Consider the following 19839-nt stretch of genomic DNA (forward strand, 5'->3'; position numbering starts at 1 on the left):
CGCTATTCAGATCAGACAGGCACCTCTTTTTGTCTGTAGGAATGTTGATGTTCCAAATAGATAGGAATTGTGACTCTACCTCTCATGCAAGCCTGTACCTGGGGAATGCTCCTCCTGTGGGGAAGCAGTCGCCCTGAAGTGTTCAGGAAGGTTGTCTATAGGCACACCCACACCGAGTCCTGTGGGAGAAGCCCTGGCTGTGGCTGCAGAGGTGGATGAGGGGAAAGAAGACCCCTTCTCCAAGACCCTTCATGAGCACTAAGGCTGCCTGACTGTTGGGTAATGGGGTAGACTCCCTGCTGAGCCTAGCACTGCAATTGTGTCTCTGCTGAAAGAAATTTCCCACCAGTGGAAAGATCTGGGACTCCTGAGATTCCTTGGTTATAGATAGGCTTAGAGTGCTGGCTTTCTTGCATGTTGGTTATAATAGTAATGAAGTTGTCCCGTAGATAGATTCAGGACCACTGGTTTGCTAGGGTGTTTGCAGGCCATGGTGATAGCTGAGGTCACACACTGGCTTTCTGTATTCTGGGCACAGAATTATTCTACCTAGAGATGGTGTAATGGACTGTGTCAGTTGGCCTCTAATCAGGAGGTGCAAGGCAAAAGAGCACCAGCTGCAGTAGTAGCAGTGGTATTTGAGCTTGCCCTATGTTGCCCAGGGGAGATATTCTGGCTTTTCACACCATGGGAAGGGTTATAAAGCTCCCCCAAATTATGTCCTTTGTGTTAAGCTGCCAGGGTGGGTGGAGGGGCATAGCCAGGCTGGGGCTGGGTTAGGTGGGTCTGCTCTTTTACTTTCCACATGCTGTCTGTTAGTTTTTTAAAAAGATTTTTCTCTTTCTGTTTTAAACATTGCATATTCCTTTTATACAGCATCCCATTCTTATTTCATGAATGGTATGTTTTACCTCTTTGAAGAGGTAAATGATATACATAATGCCTCTGTTTTGAATATAGTGCCCCTGCCCGCAGTTAAATCAGGTATCCTTCAGTCACAGTAGCTCTGGTAAACTTTTAGAGACAAAACTTGCATGCTTCTTTTGGGAAAGAGGGAATTGCCCAGCTGTGCAAATTTAAAGAAGGATCTGGCATATTAACTATTTTTGTAAAAAGATTTTTAGCTAGCTTCCTAGTTCAGTCCTGCCCTCATTCCAGCTTTCAGTGGTACTCAGTACTCCCAAACCCACAGCCATGAGGGGAACAAGTTGGTTGTTTCTTGGTTTCACTCTTCTGCTGGCTTAAAAGTCAGCTTACTTGGGTATAATTATACACTCACTGCCCTTACATTTGCTTTCTACGTTCCAAAAAGTTTCTTGCTGTCTTATTTGCTCCCATTCCCTTTGTTCTCTGAGTTTGTTGTTCTTATAAATGTGTTTATTTAATTTATCTTCTCTAATCAGAAGCCTACTACATTTCTTTAAAGTTAGATCAGTATTATCATTGGAAGGAATTTTAGGGCATCATAGTTTGTTTACATACTTGCTAAGTGCATTATAAATTATGAATGGCCCTTTTATGGTATTCTATTAAGATATAAAATTAATAATTTAAAACATTTTTTAAATCTTTACTCATATGTAGGTTTGATAATTAATAAAATTTCTGACAGTCTACTTTTGCTAACAATTTAGTATATAATTGAGACAAGCTGTTTGGTAGCATTTGAAGGATAATTTCTTCTGCCTTTTTTTTTTAAGTGAGAAAAGCAAGGATGAACAATTTGCAGTTACCTCAGCATGAAGCCTTTAATGATGAAGGTATTTCAGTATTCACATAATATAAAAGTTTGAGTTCTAGTCAGTGATAGTTTATAATAGTATAATGGCTTTACATTTGATTAGCACTTTATTATATAGTTTATGAAGTACTTCCACAGTTTTTTCGTTAGATCCTTGAAACCCTGTGAGGGATGTGAAATTACTCCCATTTACAAATGAATAAGTTGGGAGTAAAGTGGTTAAAAAAAAATTGTTTCTAGGGCAAACATATAATAAGAGATTGTACCTAACATCACAGCTGATTCTCTTTTTCCACCTTGTCTAGCTGGGGTCTCAGGAATTTGACCTAGCATTATATCCATCTTTAAAAAAATGCTTATATATTTTTGTCAATTTTCAATGCTCAAAAATATATGCAATTAGAGAAAATTGACATTTTTCTTTTTTTTTGAAGTTTTTATTCTGATATTTATTTGCTTATAAATAGTGGCAGGAGGAACTTGAAATCAATATGAATAATTGAATCACTATTTTAATTCATCCTAAGAAGTATACAATTACTGAATTTATAAATTCTGAATTGGAAGTAAATTTAAATTTCATGCTCTATATCATACATTAAAGGCTCTGTCTTCTTTTAGCAGGTTTAGGACTTTTTGTTATAATTCATTGAGCTAGAAATCAAGTTGTATGTTTCGAAATGCAAATGTCTGGCAACTTTGAATTCAGTCCTGTTTTCTTTCTAATGGAGGAATAATAGTTTCTTTAAATACCCTTAGACTAGCTTACCCAGAATGAGGAATTTCAGTACTAATGAAGGTTAGCATATTAAAGTCAAACATTATTTCTACATTTAGTGAGATTAGTTTAGAAATGTAATGTAAATAGCATGTTAAGGTATAGCATTTTGTTTTGAAAAAATTTAGAAAACCTTTTTGCTCAGAATAGCTGTGCTTTTTAAAGTAGGATATGACAGTATTATGATGAATTACTTTCAAGTAATACTGAAATCATAGGCCATGTGCTCAGTGAATGACATTAGGGGATTACAGGAAGGAAAAAAATGTAATGTTAAGTTTTAACATTAAAAGGTTTGATTTCTATGTGTAATAAACCTGGAAGACTACTGTGAGCTATCATGAGAATGTTAGTGTCTTACATTTCAATATGTTACTTTTTTCTTGACAACTTGACATTGATACACAGTTAGATGCTTTTAATTTTCTGTTATATAAAACATAATATGTATTTAATAGATATTTTTTGCACTGAATATAATCTTGTGATCCTTTCATTGCAGATGAGGACAGATTGTCTCAGATTTCTGCTCGCTCTGCAGCTTCTAGTCTCCGGGCATTTCAAACTCTGGCTCGAGCTAAGAAAAGGAAGGAGAATTTCTGGGGTAAAACATAAACCTAGTTGAGTTGCCTTTAAGAAACCACTGGCATAATTTTTCTTTATTGCTATTATTATGTTAAAACTTTCTGAGTGTTTGAATTTTTTCCTAACGTTTCCTACTTTGAAATATTTAATTTCCAATAGAACCGTTTACTTGGAGATTTTTAACATAGTCTTATAAAAACTTAACTTTTAAAGAATTCCTTTTACATCTATCCCAGAGTACAAAGACATAAATTATTCAGTTTTTCACATGTCGTAATTTTGTAATAGGTGTCATGGATAGAATTTCACCTATCCAGGGAATATTTCTAAAAAGATAAACACAGTGAAGTAAGAGTTAAGATCCCAGTGTGAAGTATATTTTCACCTATGGTTGGATATATATATATATATATATATATATGTATGTATACACATATATATACGTGTATATATATATATATCTTTATAATTGATGATGTCATAAAATGAATATGTTGTTTCTTTAACCTTTGCTGTAGTGTTTCTTTTTATTTGAGTTCCTTCTATACGTGTTTGCAGTTTTAATTGTACTTTGAAAATACCAACTGTATATATTTTTCTTATTTATGTAACAAAGTTTGCTAAAAGATGTGTATATTTTTGATCTCTGAGTGTATTCTATTTGTATAAGGACTTTGGCTTATATTTGAATAATGTCTAGATTTTGAAAAATTACTTGTATAAAGGAGAATTAAAATTTTGTAGACATTTTGAAATAAAAATTGATCAAGTGTGTTTGGCTTCTCCAGAAAGTTATTACATGGAACAATAATTCTTTTAGAAGAATTTTACTCGTAACAGGTTAATGAAAAGTTATATTTGTTTTGCAGCTATCAGAATGAAATGGAGCCACGTCTGTGATATTTTTGCACAAATGTAGGACAAAAAATTTCCAAAGCAGACTCACTTACAGAAATTTAAAACTTTTTTTACTGTATTTCTTCACTCACAGGACATGTTCTGTTGTCTGTTTATCATGCAAATCATGATAAATTTAAGTTTCTAAAAAAATATGGATGTTAAAACTATTTTGTATAAAATATTTACAGTAACACATAGAAAGTCCTAAAGCTAAAATACACAGAATATTCATACTTGTTGGTTGGAAAACAAGTGAACAATCTGTTCTAAACTGATAATTTGGTCAAAAGTACATTTGTAAATCATTGGTTCACAGTAAGTTTGTTAAAGATCTTACATTATCATGAGGTGGTAAAGCAGTGTAGGCATACAAATACTTGCTTATCTTCCACTGACCTTTAAACTAGTTTGTTCATTAAAAGTTGCTAAGGCATTAAATATGAAAGTAAAAGTTTGAAATTGGAGTATAACTGGACTTTAGAACACAAATTGGCTTCTCTACATACCTGCACTGAGGATTATTAATTGCAAAATAGGTTTGAACTTTTCTCTCTAGACACATAGATATATCATTATCCTCTTACTCAAAAGTTGGTTAGGACAGAGTTTTCAATGGGTTGACCACTGATGTATGGTAAAGAAAGGAATTATAGCTAGCTTGCAGGGAATTTTGCATAACTCACGGTCTATTTTATCTAAGCTATAGACGTAAAATCTAGGTACACCCATTGGAGTGAATCACACCACATAACTTGATCTATCAGGCATTAGGGTTCTTATGGGGGCAACGTCATGACCCCAGTCTCTATGCAACAATTTAACTCTGCATTTATTATTGACAGCTTCTCTTAAAAACCTTACTCAGTGGCCCCAGGGGAGAGAATAGTGTTGAGGGTCCAGTACTGTTTTATCGCTCATACTAAGGGCAACTCAGATGATATATATTTGAGTTGGTGAGTAAAGAGTCTTAGTTACATGATAACTAACTGCCCCTTGAGATTTGCTAGTATTCAGGAGCTGGGATGGCAAATTCAATTTTTTATTAATTTTATTAAAACATATTTTTCTGTACAATCAACTGCAATTGTTAAAAGAATTACAGCTCACTGAGTTTGAACAGATGTACATATCTATGAAACTAACACCACGATCATGATACATTATGTTCCATCACCCTAAAACTTTCTTCATGTTCTTTCACAGTCAGTTGGTCCTTCCACCCTGGTCCCCAAGGCAACCAGTAATCTCCTTTCTGTTGGTATAAATTAGTTTACAGGAATTTTATGTAAATGGAACCATCCTTTATGCCTGGCTTTTACTCAGCATAATACTTTTAAGAGTCATCCATGTTTTGGTGCACATGTTCCCTTTTAATTTATTCACTTGCTGGTAGACTTTGGGGTTGTTTTCAGTTTGGGATTATTATGAAAAAAACTGCTATCAGTATTTGTGTGCGAGTCTTTGTGTAGATATATGCTTTCATTTCTCTGCAGAATATCCAAGTAATTCAATTTTTATTTACCTTGAATATAACTTCTGCTTTCAATATTCAGTATATACCCAAATAAATATTATAAACTGGTAGCTTGGTCTTTTTGTCTAAATTAGTATCTCAAAAGCCACATGGGGAGCCAACTGCAGAATTGCAAGGAGAGGTTTTCCTTTTTTTTTTTTTTTTGAGATGGAGTTTCGCGGTTGTTACCCAGACTGGAGTGCAATGACACAATCTCGGCTCACCGCAACCTCCGCCTTCTGGATTCAAGGAAGGAGTAGCTCCTTCCTCAGCCTCCTGAGTAGCTGGGACTACAGGCACGCACCACCATGCCCAGCTAATTTTTTTGTATTTTTAGTAGAGATGGGGTTTCACCTTGCTGCCCGGGATGGTCTCGATCTCTTGACCTCATGATCCACCCGCCTGCCTCCCAAAGGAGGTTTTTTTAAGTAGAGATGGGGTTTTGTATTTTTAGTAGAGATGGGGTTTCACCTTGCTGCCCAGGATGGTCTCGATCTCTTGACCTCATGATCCACCCGCCTGCCTCCCAAAGGAGGTTTTTCTAAAATGCATACACCTACCTGCTCTTTCCCCTGCCCCCTTCCCTATCTTCACCCCAGCTGTTGAGATTCTCAGTGTATCTGTGTTTGACAGCCCTTTAAAAAATGCACCAAAACACATACATAGGAGGTTTTGCATATTAATTTCTGGTCTCATCTCTGGATCCCCGTGGAATTCTGAACTCCCAAGTTAACCCTTAAAAGATGATTTTGAGGATTAAGGATACATAACATGATAAATATGCTTGGTACGTAGGAGGAAATGTTACCATGAGATTTAAGCATAAATAGCCTCATTTTACAGATGGGAAGACAGATAAAATAACTGGCCCAAGATCTCACAGCTGGTGAATTAAATCTAGATCTCCTTACTCAAAATCCACCCACGTTAACTCTTTTGAAGTGTGTATGCTAAAATTGCAAGTCCCACTGTGATTCAATTCTCTCTCTGGTTGATTCATTTGGGAGTTAATTTTCCACTTTGCCTTCTTGGAAGATAAATGTCTACCTTTTCTAGTCGGGAAAAAGAGTATGTGAGCATTGAATTATTGTACAAATGGATTCAACCAGAATGAAAGCAAATTAATATTCAAAATGATCTTGTCCTTATGCAGAACAGTGTTGAGATTGGCTACTTAGGGAGAAGAGGATGGATTATATATTTTTGTTATAATTTTGCGTGCACATATCAGACATCACAAAATATCCTGACTTCTAGAAGTTTACCAAAGGAACAAATAATGTAAAATGGTAGATGACCCTAGAATTATTTCTATTTGGTTTTGGAATATGTTTTTGGTACTTTTACATCTGATGGTGGTAGTCATGTTATTGTGCTCAGAGCCCAGTCTGTCAAACCACCATCACTCAGTTTCCCAAGGTGGGATTCTGCTGACAGACTACTCCAGGCCAAACAATAGTCTGTGTCATTGGACTAGCTCGAGTTGTGCACCAATGGGTCTGGTCACATGGGATCTCTGAGAAGCCAACTTGCCCCATGAGCTTAACTCATGGACTAAAAGGCTACTGATCTCTTCAGCTCCATGCTGATGAACTTTCTTGCTAATGTTGACCCCGCAATGTAACCATATGTGTCTTTCTCCCATGGCAAGTGGAGGCACAGAAAGACCCAGCCCTTTCCTCTCAGGCTTAGAGCCAAGCTTCTTTAAATCCTGTGTCATGTTTCATTCCCACCCTGATGCTCTCACACAGGAGGCAGCTCCCCATGCTGCTACCCCTGCCATATGGCACGTAAGAGCAAAGGAACAGTCATCTTAAAGATGGCATCCATTTCTCTCCTATGAAGTGCTCTACCCACTAGTCTCCATCCGTGGTTTCATTCTGCCCTAGATCCATATAAAGCGTATGTGGGAATTGAGAAATGAGGACTTGGGGGACACTGAGCCACCTTTGAAAATCAGAGCATGAGACCAACAGGTAAGGTAATGTTTGGGGAATTTACACCAATTCAAACCACATAATGGACAATTCAGATAATGCTGGGAAATTGTTCAGTTTCTCCCCTATTCAGTCTACATGCCAGTAATATGTTGGAGCTGACTCATGGGCCAACCATTAGATACTCAAGAATGTCGTGAGCAAGTTGTTAAAGTTATCAGTAGTTTGAAATTGGCCATAGTAGGAGTATTTACACCACTGAAATCAGCAGATGCCATAAGTCAGGGCTTCTCCTATTTGCTGGGAGGCGGTTTACAAGCCCATCACCGTAGCTACTACCTCATTAGTAGTCTCTCTTATTCTTTCCATATCACTTACCTGACAGAAAATAATCCACTTCAGAAAGCCAGTTCAAGATAAGCTGCTATAATATTTATTATACCTCTTAACGCATTCCTTGGCTTATAAAAATGGTTTGGTTTAGTTTCTTTTCTTGGCTGAAGTCCACCTAGAAAATAAAAACAAACCACGAATACAAATAGACTTACAGAGGAAGACTATGCAGAGATGGCCTAGAAATCTATATGTATAATTTTCCAGATGATTCTGATACTCAGGTAATTTGGGAACAACTGGCTTTGGGGTTATGGTAGCCTGTGTTCTAATCATAACTCCACCTTGAGCAAGCCAATTGAACTTCTTTGAGCTTGTATTCCTCATCTTGCAGATGAAGATAACTCGCCAATTTAGTTTTAAGATTAAATGGCATAAGGTCTGTAAAGTTTTTGTATATACTTTTTAAATGTTATTCACTTCAAAATGTTTAATTTTATTATGTTGGCAAATTTTCATTGGAACAAGAAAAATAAAGCCTTGTTTTAGAGAGGCTAAGGTTAAATCCAACAAGCAGGTGACAGGGTAACCTGAAATCGTGGCTTCTCATCACAGACCTATCAGTTGTGACCTACATTCAGCTTACCCAGAGGCAGTTTCACGTAGGGGTGCTGAAATGATTTGTCTATTTCCGTTATGTGGTAAAGCGAAAAAGACTGACTACAGTGTTGTGACTCAGCGACTCTAGAAGGTGGAACTAATTACCTGATATATGCAAACTATATTAGTGTAACCATGAATTGGAGATGTTATCAGGTTTGAGTCCGGAAATGCAGCGATAAAGTACCCACGATGATTACTGATGAAAGGAAAGATAGTTAAGGTTGGTCCCTGAATGAATGTGTGCCCAATATCAAAGATTTCCTATGTTTGCTGCAAGTTTTTGTTTTAATAAGATAAATTAAATAAAACCCAGTTTTGTAATAGTAAGAAGAAAATATAAACTAACCTAAATGCCACACATTATGGGAAGATGTAGGCACTTTACACTCATAACTTCAATCATAGTCAGAGTTTGGGCATCCCAGAAAAATTTTGCCTACAATGAGTACCTTAGCATTTAATGTTCCTGTCAAAAAATTATTCATGTCAAAACAGTTAAGGCTCTGGGGAAAACAAAATTGAAAATAGGTTGCATGACAATACTACATTTTGGTTCCATAAGAAACAAGTAATATTATAAAGTTTAACTTGCAATTTTGCAAAGATGAAACATCTGAAGTACTTTATTAATTGGGAAGCATATACCTGGCACTAACAAATACCCTAGAATGATCATTTAAACCAATTACTGGCGGGGCCTGGTGGCTCATGCTTGTAATCCCAGCCCTTTGGGAGGCCGAGGCAGGCAGATCACGAGGTCAGGAGTTCGAGATCAGCCTGGCCAAAGTGGTGAAACCCCGTGCTTACTAAAAATATAAAAATTAGCTGGGTTTGGTGGCGGGATCTTGTAATTCCAGCTTGGGAGGCTGACGCAGGACAATTGTTTGAACCCTGGAGGCGGAGGTTGCAGTGAGCCAGGATCGAGCCATTGTACTCCAGCCTGGGCTAGACTGTGTCTCAAAACAAAAAACAAAACAAAACAAAACAAAACAAAAACAAAATCAATTACCATGAATCATTGCTGCCAAGACTTTAAAAACTATGGATCAATACTCTAAGAACATGTCAGTTTCTTTTAACAATCAGAATCAAAATGTCGGAACCAAAAAAAATGTTATTCAAATTTATTTTAATAATTTGAAGAAATACAGAAAACAATAATGGAGACATATCAATGTGTACAGTTCTTCAGTCACTACTTAAAAATAAAACTCAGAAACAGTATTTTTTATTAGAGAAGCTTCTCGAAAAATGATGGCCCTCCTTATTATGCAGATTTAGTGATTATTTTCATACTCTAATTAAAACTGCCTGCAAAAATTTCAGACATTTTCTGCTATGTACAATACATTAATCTTAGTTTCTAAGTAGAAGTCTGTTTAATCTTAAAAAGTCACAGTCACAAATTACAAAGTAATTTACTTGACAGCTAGCTTTTTTTTTATTTGTTAATTCCATATAAGGCAAAGGATGAGTTTTCATTGATACTTCAGGGAATTTTAGATTTTCTGTGACAAGTAATTTCCATTTCCTCTTCTCTCTGAATGACAGCATAGCCAGCGAGTCTTACTTTTTCCCATGCCAGGTTTCTTTCAGTAAACTCTATTTCCTAGTTGCTATTTTTTTAAAAAGTCTATCTAAGCTAGAGGAAAATATATGTTACATGGCTTGTGTGTGTGCATGAGTATATGTTCACATGTGTGTTAATGACACCACCAACTCACTCCCATTGTGTCATTTACCCATGTTCCTTTGTGTGCACTGAAAGAAAGACATTACAAATCCTGTACATTTTTCCTTCTGCCAAACCAATCTGCTTTAAAGAATATTTGCTTTGTCTTTGCCCTTCTGGTTTTCCATGAGAAGCATGGAGCACATTCCCTTTTGTGTCTAACGCACTGGTTACTCTAGGACTCCAGAATTCACCTTTTCCTTGGCCTTTGCAGGTCATCTTGAATCTAGACATGGCAATGACACCAACTCAGGTGTGTTTAGAATATATTCACTGACCTTATTTTTCTGAGTGAATGATTCAATCTCCGCAAGTCTCCTTACAATAGATTTTCTTTAATAAACTTAAGACCACCAACGAGCTAGAAAAAAGAATCAACCACAAATGTTAAATTTCTTTTTTTTTTTTTTTTTTTGACAGTGTCTCACTCTCTCACAGGCTAGAGTGCAGTGGTGCCATCTCAGCTCACTGCAACCTCTGCCTCCCTAGTTCAAGTGATTCTCCTGCCTCACAGCCTCCTGATTAGCTGGGATTACAGATGTGTGCCACCACGCCTGGCAAATTTTTGTATGTTTTTTTTTAGTAGAGACAGGATTTCGTCATGTTGGCCAGGCTGGTCTCTAACCCCTGACTTCAGGTAATCACCCATTTCAGCCTCCCAAAGTGATGGGATTACATGTGTGAGCCATCACACCTGGTTCACAAGTGTTAATTTTAAATGAAGCTTATACTCTTGGGTCAGACAACAGCATGTTCTGCCACTTGTTAGCCCTGTGATCCTGGGCAAGATACTAAATTCAGAGCTCCAGTTGCTGAGTCAATAGGAATAATAATTACATGTTTTCTGAAATGGTCATTGTGAGAATAAAGCATCTCATGCATTGAAGTACACAACGTTGGCATGTAGTTAGAGCTCAATAATTGCTATTTTCTATCTTCTTTCCTACACATAGCTCTATTTTATGGGTGGTGAGAGATTTGGAAGGGATAAAAATTATTTGAACTTGGTATTTTAAAAAAATTTAGCAAGTGAAACATGAGTAGTTAGGGCAGTGGTCTAAGGGCCAGGAGGGTGAACCCGAACAGGCACTACAGCACATTTGCATCTTTTGGTCTGAGACCTGCGCCTACCCTTGAGGCATTCACTGAAGCACGCACTGGGTCTTTACCTCCTACGGAATGGACGAGGGCTGGCAACAAGTGGTCTAATCCTTGGCAGATAGTGCTGGCAGGGGCTTTGGGAGATTGGAGAGGGAGTGGATTCTTGGTAATGTAGTCAGATATTGTTTTGATACAGTGAATATAGATTCTTCTCACCTCTTTCTCCAAAATCTGATATTTTCCATTAAACTCTTTTTTTTTTTGAGATGGAATTTTGCTTTGGTTTGCCCAGGCTAGAGTGCAGTGGCTCGATCTTGGCTCACTGCAACCTCCGCCTCCTGGATTCAAGCGATTCTCTGGCCTCAGCCTCCAGAGTAGCTGGGATTACAGGCGCTTGCCACCACGCCCAACTAATCTTTTGTATTTTTAGCAGAGACAGGGTTTCACCATGTTGATGAGGCTGGTCTTAAAGTCCTGACCTCAGGTGATCTACTCACCTTAGCCTTCCAAAGTGCTGGGATTACAGGCATGAGCCACTGCTCTCAGCTCCGTTAAACTATTTTTATCTCTCAGTTCAGCATTAGTCAAGAAGCCATGATTATTACATAAGCCAGTACAACCAGAAGGTTGACACTGCATAACTGGAGAAGTAGAGCCTGGCTTTTGTTTTTGAAAGATAAAAATTGGGTGACGATGTGGGCAGGCAAAGCCAATGTTTTTAGCCCCCAGCTAGACTGGGAATGAAAATAGAAAAGAGAAGGGGTAAATGCTGGTGTGTTCCTAAGGAGGGGCTGTTCCCTGAGACTCTCCTAAATGGAGCCCTGAGTTGACTGAGTGAGGACCGTAGACATTTTGGTTAATTTGGGACAACGGTGTGCTGGAGGCAGCTTCACCCTCAGGAGTCACTGGGGCATTTCTTCCCAACTCTGCATTTGGTGCTTTCATGTTGCTTACTTGGCCATGGTGGGAATATTTACACTGTAGAAATTGGCAACTGCTACAAATCAGAACTTTTCTCTTTGGAGAGCTGATTGTTAAGCATTTGCCCCCTCACCACTGGTTTGGGACCTCTGTCTTACTTCCCTGGTGCAGTCCAGAAAGATGGCCAACTTTTGGAAATCTGCCTCCTCCTTGCCCTGTATCTGGCAAAAAGTAGAAATGGCTGTGTGGCCTGTGACCTATCTTGGCAGAAAGGTTGTACGACAGCATCCAGAATTTCCCACGGTCACAGAGGGTTATGGGAAACCACTCCAATTTGTTCTGTACTTTTGAGAGAGGCTCAAAAATGACTGTAATGGAGCCATGCCTGCAGGCATGGACAGTTAAAGATCATTCAGGAAGATGTACATCTCAGTGGATAACAGAGTGAACAGGTGGGGCTGGGCGCAATAGCTCAAGCCTGTAATCCCAGCACTTTGAGAGGTCAATGTGGGTGGATTGCTTGAGCCCAGGAGTTTGCAACCAGCTGGGGCCATGTGGTGAAATCCTGTCTCTACAAAAAATAAAAAAATTAGCTCTTCATGGTAGCACACGCCTGTAGTCCCAGCTACTCAGGAGGCTGAGGTGAAAGGCTTGCTTGAGCCCAGAGACAGAGGCTGCAGCGAGTTGAAATTGTGCCACTGCACTTCAGCTTGGGTGACACAGTGAGACCCTGTCTAAAAAAATAAAAAGAAAAGAAAAGAAAGAAAGAAAGAGTGGACAGGTGATGACACAGGACTAGTAGAGAAGTCAGAAAGATTCTTGATTACAAGTGCCTGAAGTTGGCCCCATTCTATCACCCACCTGAATGGGACTTTGAAGAGAAGTATTATTATAGTGAAAAATAAATAAACTTGTGTTTCTGGTACACCTGAGCTTGTAGCCTGCACTTTGTAGGCAGCACTTTAGCTCTTCAGAAAGTTGTAATACCATCTGGGGTGTCTCTTTAAGAACCAGTCGAGAACCACTTCTATAAGCCCTTAATTGCACAAGTTCTAAACATTTGATAAGTGAAAGCAACAAAGTGCTCATCAGCTTGTGATTTCTTTTCAGAAAAGCATCTCTATGGGAGGTGCAGTGGTTAAACACACAGACTGTGGCTTTGACCGGGTTCAGATCTCTTCTTTGACAGGTACTATGTCATCTTAAGAAAGTTACTGCGCTTTTCCAAACCTGTGTTGAGTTCTTCACATATGAATTAAACAAGCAGGTCTGCACAGGATTCTGACATAGCCACCTGTAAACAGCAAACACTCACTACACATGAGCTAATACTAGAAGGGAAGTAACAGAAATCAGTAATAGGCAGATGAGGAACAGCTCCAGCTTCCTCTCAAATCAGTGACCAGCTGAGAGTTAGATGCCAAAGTTCAACTGAAAACAAGATTCTGACTCCAGATCCATGAGGAGTCTACCTTATTTAATTCAGTTTTCTGAATGATCTTGTGAGTACCGTCTTTCTTCTGCCAGTAAGAAAATTGAGGCTAAGTTGAAATCCAAACTCAGGTCTTTTGCCTTCAAAGCCACGTTTCGTTGGTCTCTACTGCTGTGGAGAGGTGGATGAGGGGACCTCCAGCTTCCTCTCAGATCAGTAGCCAGCTGAGAGTTAGATGCCAAAGTTAAACTGACAGCAAGAGATTCTGACTCTAGATCTATGAGGAAGCTCAGACAATTTTTTTGATATATGAGGTATAAGTGAAACATGAAAAGGTTTTCGTTAGAGAAGAATAAAGAATACCAAGTTTATTCTAAAGGGATGAAGAAAGCTGTTCAACTGTATCAGTATAAGAATGGTGTCACAGTGGACCCACGTACCTATTTTTATTTATAATAAGTACCTTAGTCTAAATTGCATATTATTTTGTTTTTACTAAGCACTTAGATCTTGGTAAAAATCATTGCACTAGATAGTTAATGAAGCTGCATTTTGGGCATGCCTGGGAGAGCTCAGCTGGCTGTCCCATGGAGCCTGAGGCTGGGGCACCCCCATGTACCTGGTGGCAGCTACGTAAATGTCAAAAGTGATGACCTAAGACCGAGTGCAGTGGCTCACGCCTGTAATTTCAGCACTTTGGGAGACCAAGGTGGAAGGATTGCTTGAGCCCAGGAGTTCAAGATCAGCCTGGGCAACACTGGGAGACCCCATCCCTACAAATAAAGAAAAAAATTACCTGTGCATGATGGCATATACTTGTAGTTCCAACTACTGTGCTAGGGAGGCTGAGGTGGGAGGATCACCTGAGCCCAGGAGGTCAAGGCTACGGTGAGCTGTGATGGTGCACCACTGCACTCTAGCCTGGGCAACAGAGTGAGAGCCAGACTAAAGAAAAATAAAAAGTGGTGACCTAGATGACAACACCAGTCCAAGGGGCTGGTCCTTATAAGTACAACTTTATGACATCACATATGTAATTAGGTTATACTAAGAAAAGTTGCATTTGCTTCTTTGAGACAGCAGGTTTAAATTAAATGAAGATTAAATTCAATTATTAGATTGAACCATAAGGAACTGCTATTTTTGGCTGGGTCTGGTGGCTCATGCCTATAATCCCAGCACTTTGGGAGGCCAAGGTGGGTGGATCACTTGAGGCCGGGAGTTTGAGACCAGCCTGGCCAACATGGTGAAACCCCGTTTCTACTAAAAATAAAAAAATTAGCTGACATGATGGCACACACTTGTAATCCCAGCTACTCAGGAGGTTGAGGCACAAGGATCTTTTGAAACCAGGAGGCGGAGATTGCAGTGAGCCCAAATCAAGCCACTGTACTCCAGCCTGGATGACAGAGTGAGATTCTGTCTCAAGAAAAAAAGAAATTGCTAGTTTCTTACAGGTAAAAAGTGGTAAAATATCAGCAATTGAGGTGGCTCAAGCTATTGATTAAATTAAAATTTCAATTCCAGGCTAATATTTCTTCATCCCTAAAGAAGGATAATGATTATAGTAATAGGAGGAGGAGTCTTTGTTATCGCAGTTCTTATGCTTACGGAGCTCTTATGAAGATCTCACTTCTAGTCTGCTTATATACCTTAACTCAGTCCCACAATAATCACAGGAAGTAAAAACAACCATGATTTCTACTTGACAGATTTATCAGGTTACATGTGGCAGCTTTATTAAATAATACCAGTAGTTTTGGGTGCTGGCAACATATTGAGTGTCAAACTAAATGCCCTTCACAAATGATCTCTTTACCTCTGAGATGCACATTACCTCATTACCTCTCATTACTAATATTTTCCTTATTCTTCAGAGTTGGATCCTGGGGTGAGAGGTTCAGAAATTTTCTGAGGTTCACAAAACTAGTAGGGGGCAGAGGAGAAACTTAAAACGAGATTGGTCTACTTCTGGGCCTCATTGTGTAACTATGAAGCGACTCTATTTCAGTCTATGCTTTTTCCATCTGACCTTTCCAAGTCATAGCAGCCTCCCCTATCTTCTTTGATAATTTATTGAGTTTCAATGAGTACTTGATAAATATCCTTACAGGCACACTGATTTCATATGGGCTGATTTTTGAGAATGTAACATTGCCAAAGTGCTTGTGAGACTAGGCCAATCATATGTATCGATTCCAATAAAGGTCTTACTAAATTTGATTTCTCCTTATAAAATTGTGAAATGGCCATAGAAACACCACTAGAGTTCAGTATGCTCAATTTCCCTAAATTGGATTCTCAGATAACCATTAGCCTCTTAGAGCTTACGATGGCTGAGAAAATAACAGATAAACACCCCTGCAATGATGTGGCAGTGAAATGATTTCTCTGGTAGTGGCTTATTTCTTAGACACCAAGTAAAGTATTTACGGAATCTTCCCTCAGGTACAGATATTACTGTTATGAACAATGAGATGAGAAAATTGAGGAACCAAGGTGATTACAAAACAGCTAAAGCCAAACTGGCTATTTGGCAGCCACGCTGAGAAGATTTTCTGAAGTCTAATGATTTAACTGGTTGTAAAGGATGTGCTGAGTTAAATCAGAGATGTCCAATCTTAGTTTAGATTTTCTTCCACACATGATTAAATTGCTGTAAGTGGCCTGTTTCCTGCGTGCGGGGTCTCCCTCCAGGTTTGAATAAGAAGACTAGGTTCTCTTGGGAGACTAGCCTCACTCACATGCACCCCTTCACTCACATGGCTCCAACAGGAGCAGTGAAAATGGGGCGTTACTCTTTAACTTAAAATATAAGTTGAAATGAAAATAGTAGTGCAAGTATCTGATATCCCTCCTTCAACATGCAACAGGATGCCAAGGCAAGAGGATTGCTTGATCCCAGGAGTTTGAGACCAGCCTGGGCAACGTGGTGAGGCCCCATCTCCAACAACAGACAACAACAAAACCTTGCAATGGTGTCCAGCCTGGATGAGACACAGAATAGGCCCCCTTTAGTGCAGACCAAATCACATTAATGGCTTCTATTTACTAAGCACTTACTATGTGTCAGAGATTGTACTAAATGACTGAATGTTGATAGTCTTATGTAATTTTGCCTATTACTGCCTGTATTTTACAGATGAGGAAACTGAGGTTTACAGAAGCTGAGTAAGTTCACCAAGTTCACATCCTTCATTAATGGTATACTTGGGGCTGGAAGCTATGCCTAACTGACCTTGGAGACCTCGGTCTTGAGCAGCACGGTATATTGCTTCTCATAGAAAATGCAGCTCATCTGCAGCCAGACTGAATCTTCAAGCTGCAGTCCCTTGACTGTAGAGTCCTGCTTTGTTCAGAACTCCTGCACAGTACATTCCAGATTCCCTGTCTTGGGTGAGGGATTATAATGGCCGTTTATCTCCAACCACACGCCAATGCTCTCATGTCCTGCCTTCCCTTCAAATATGAAGTCTGCCTGTGATCCCATTCCTGTGTCTGAGCAGGTAGAGCTCACATTCCTGTGCCATTCTGCAAGTAGAGGCTCCTGTCCATCCGTCATGTAATAAACCTTCTTTCGGTGGGAAAATGAGTAACTCAATAAACATCCCTGGGAAAGCATAGTTCTGCAAGGCTTGGGCACATCTTTGCCTGAGGATGTGATTTACATGTTACAACGAAAAGAGGAGGCAAAAGCATGGGGTGTTTTTCAGTTTTTATATCTTATTCTATGCCAACATTATAGTTCCTTAATATTTTACTCCATTCATTGGATAAATAATATATACATATGCAGTTCAAAATCAAGTCAATAAAAAGCAATTATATATAAAAACATATTTTATTTCTATCCCATTCTCATTTCCCTGATTCTTTCTCTAAATTAATAAGCATTTTCTTAGTTTCTCTCATATTCATCTCATGCTTTTAAAATGCAAATGTAAATACATTTTTATTCTCCTTTTTTACACAAAAGCTGCACTCTGCCCTCACCTTTTTTACTCTAAGTATTTTAGCGATACATAGAGAGCATTCAGTTTTCACTCTACATCTGCATAGTATTCCTTGTGTGCCTGTCCCACAGCGTATCTAACCAGCCTCCATGAATGAGCATTTAGGTAGTTTGCAGTCTTGTAATTACAAACAACATTGCAATGGATTTGCTTATGCCGTGGTATCTGTAAGATAAAATCCCAGAATTGAGATTGCTAGGTCGAAGAGTAAAGACACTTTGGATAGTTATTGCCAAATTGTCCTTCACAGGACTCTCCCACTAGCATTAGATAAGAGAGTCTCCTCCACTGCCCTGTCAATAGAGTATGTAGTCACACTGGATTTTTGCCAATCTGAGAGGTGAGAAATGGTTTCCTAGTGCAGTTCTGACTTAATAACTTTTTAAAAAATAACTGAGGTTGAGAATATTTTCATATGTGTAAGGGTATAGTTCCTTTCTGTGAAAAATACGTGCAGGGAAGTCTATGTTGCCTGAGATGAGTTACAAATATTTTTGCGAGCTTACCACTTATCTTTTGACTTTGCCTTGGCGTGTTACTGTTATTACTACTCTTACTGCCTTCAGAGGGCTTTTGTTTGTTTATGTAATTGAGCGTCATTAGTCTCTCATGATCTCTGGATTTTCAGCAATAGTTAGAAAGGCCTTCCCTGCGCTGATGTTGCAAAGGGATTTGCCTGTGTTCTATCATATTTTGACAGGTTCTTTCCCCCTCATGTTTAAATCTTTGAATTATTTGGAGTTTATTCTGATGAGTATTATGTTAGATATGGATCCGACTTTGTCCTTTTGCATCTGACTATCCAACCATCCCATCACTGTTTTATTTAAAAATCATCTTGACTGATTTGAGATGCTCCCTTTATCATATACCAAATCCCTGGAGGTATGTGCTTATAATTCTGACTTGGCATTTTTTCCACTGGTCTATTTGTGAATTCATTTAGCAGTACCACTCTGCTTTAATTATTAAGGCTTTATAGCCTCAATAATATTTCCGGCCTTGTGGTATTTCTTTTAGGGAGGAGAGAAAAATCCTTTAGTGCTTTCGATGAGAGAGAGAGTAGTCCCTGTCAATTATTTTGAGTATAAAAGTTTCACATTTTTACACATCAATGCATAGTAAGACTGGGTATTCTTACGTGCTTGGAGCTGGATGATACAGGATGCTCCTTATTGCCTCCTAATTTGCCAGGAGGCATGAGGAGTGAATTTGGGGATGAGAGGGGTGGAGACCTCCTGTTCTACTTGGAAGCTTGAAATGATTTCAGGGAAGGAACCTCATTGGAGGAGCACTAAGAGACCAACACCGGGAATATCTAATTGCTACCAAATGGCATCTAAGTTGAAAGTGTTATGCTCAATGCCTGGCTTGGAGTTCTAAACTTTTTGCTCACTGACTTTAAAAAAGATACTATGAATTTAGCTCTGAACTTGGCTAACTAAGCATCCTAAAGCATCTTTTATCCCCCTAAACTATGTTCCCAAAAAACATAACCACTGTGTGGGAAGCTCTCTGGATTGTCTTCAAGCAGGACATGTATACACTCAATGATTTGCACTTCAAACAATGCTATAGAACAATGTTTAATTAAGAGAAGAATGTGTATGTAGCATAAAATAAATCTGTGACTTTCCCCAAGGTGTATGCAAACTGAGGTTGCCTTTTCATTCAACTCCTATGATAATAACTTATTATGAGCCTGTTGCTGGCTTAACCGCTTCCATAAATTCTCAAGCAGCCCTGATGGAGTTGGCTCTGACAGTTTAATACGTTGCAAACTGCACACAGGAGCATGGCAGAGCTGTGTGTGCGTGCTTGGGTGACTGTGAGCTGGGCAAGGAGTGGGGAGTAGGAGTGGGCAGGAAACCCTCTATTCTTGATACTACAAATCTCTGAGTCATTTTCTTTCTCAGTAGGAGCCTTTGTTATTAATCCCTCACTTCTCTGTGGTTTGTTTTTAGCACACCTCAGCCTCTCACAGTGGGAATGTCTCTCTCTTTCTTCCCATCACCTTCTCTTTCTCCTACTTTACAGTAGCAATTGTATCTTCTCCTATTCTCCTTCTAGATTGCTCTGATGTTTAAAGGAACTTTCAATGGCTGTTCCGGGGTGTGGCAGGCGACTTCACAAAACTTGTTCTACATGTTGGCCAAAGATCCTGCTTAGACAGCATTCTACCATCCAGTT

At 38.9% G+C, this 19839-nt stretch overlaps 2 protein-coding genes across 11 annotated transcripts in view; both read left to right on the top strand.

Annotated features, from left to right (window-relative positions):
* SAXO6 (stabilizer of axonemal microtubules 6) overlaps positions 1-19839 on the top strand; it is a 79030-nt gene that overhangs the window by 33400 nt on the left and 25791 nt on the right. For 5 of the 10 annotated variants that reach the window (XM_078338037.1, XM_078338039.1, XM_003733795.6 and 2 more), the window contains 2 exons: positions 1701-1760; positions 3022-5586. In XM_078338037.1, the coding sequence (XP_078194163.1) occupies positions 1701-1760; positions 3022-3134 (173 nt within the window). In that variant the 3' untranslated portion in view covers positions 3135-5586. Of the gene's footprint in view, positions 1-1700; positions 1761-3021; positions 5587-7406; positions 8235-19839 lie in introns of those variants that run through there. The other 5 variants (XM_078338034.1, XM_078338038.1, XM_078338036.1 and 2 more) reach the window with 2 other exon arrangements.
* IL22 (interleukin 22) overlaps positions 3027-19839 on the top strand; it is a 46908-nt gene continuing 30095 nt past the window's right edge. The window contains exon 1 of the mRNA XM_035258549.2: positions 3027-3123. The gene's annotated coding sequence lies outside the window, so the exon portion shown is untranslated. The remainder of the gene's footprint in view (positions 3124-19839) is intronic.

The sequence above is a fragment of the Callithrix jacchus genome, chromosome 9 (genome assembly GCF_049354715.1).
Source record: "Callithrix jacchus isolate 240 chromosome 9, calJac240_pri, whole genome shotgun sequence".
NCBI classification, from domain to species: domain Eukaryota; kingdom Metazoa; phylum Chordata; class Mammalia; order Primates; family Cebidae; genus Callithrix; species Callithrix jacchus.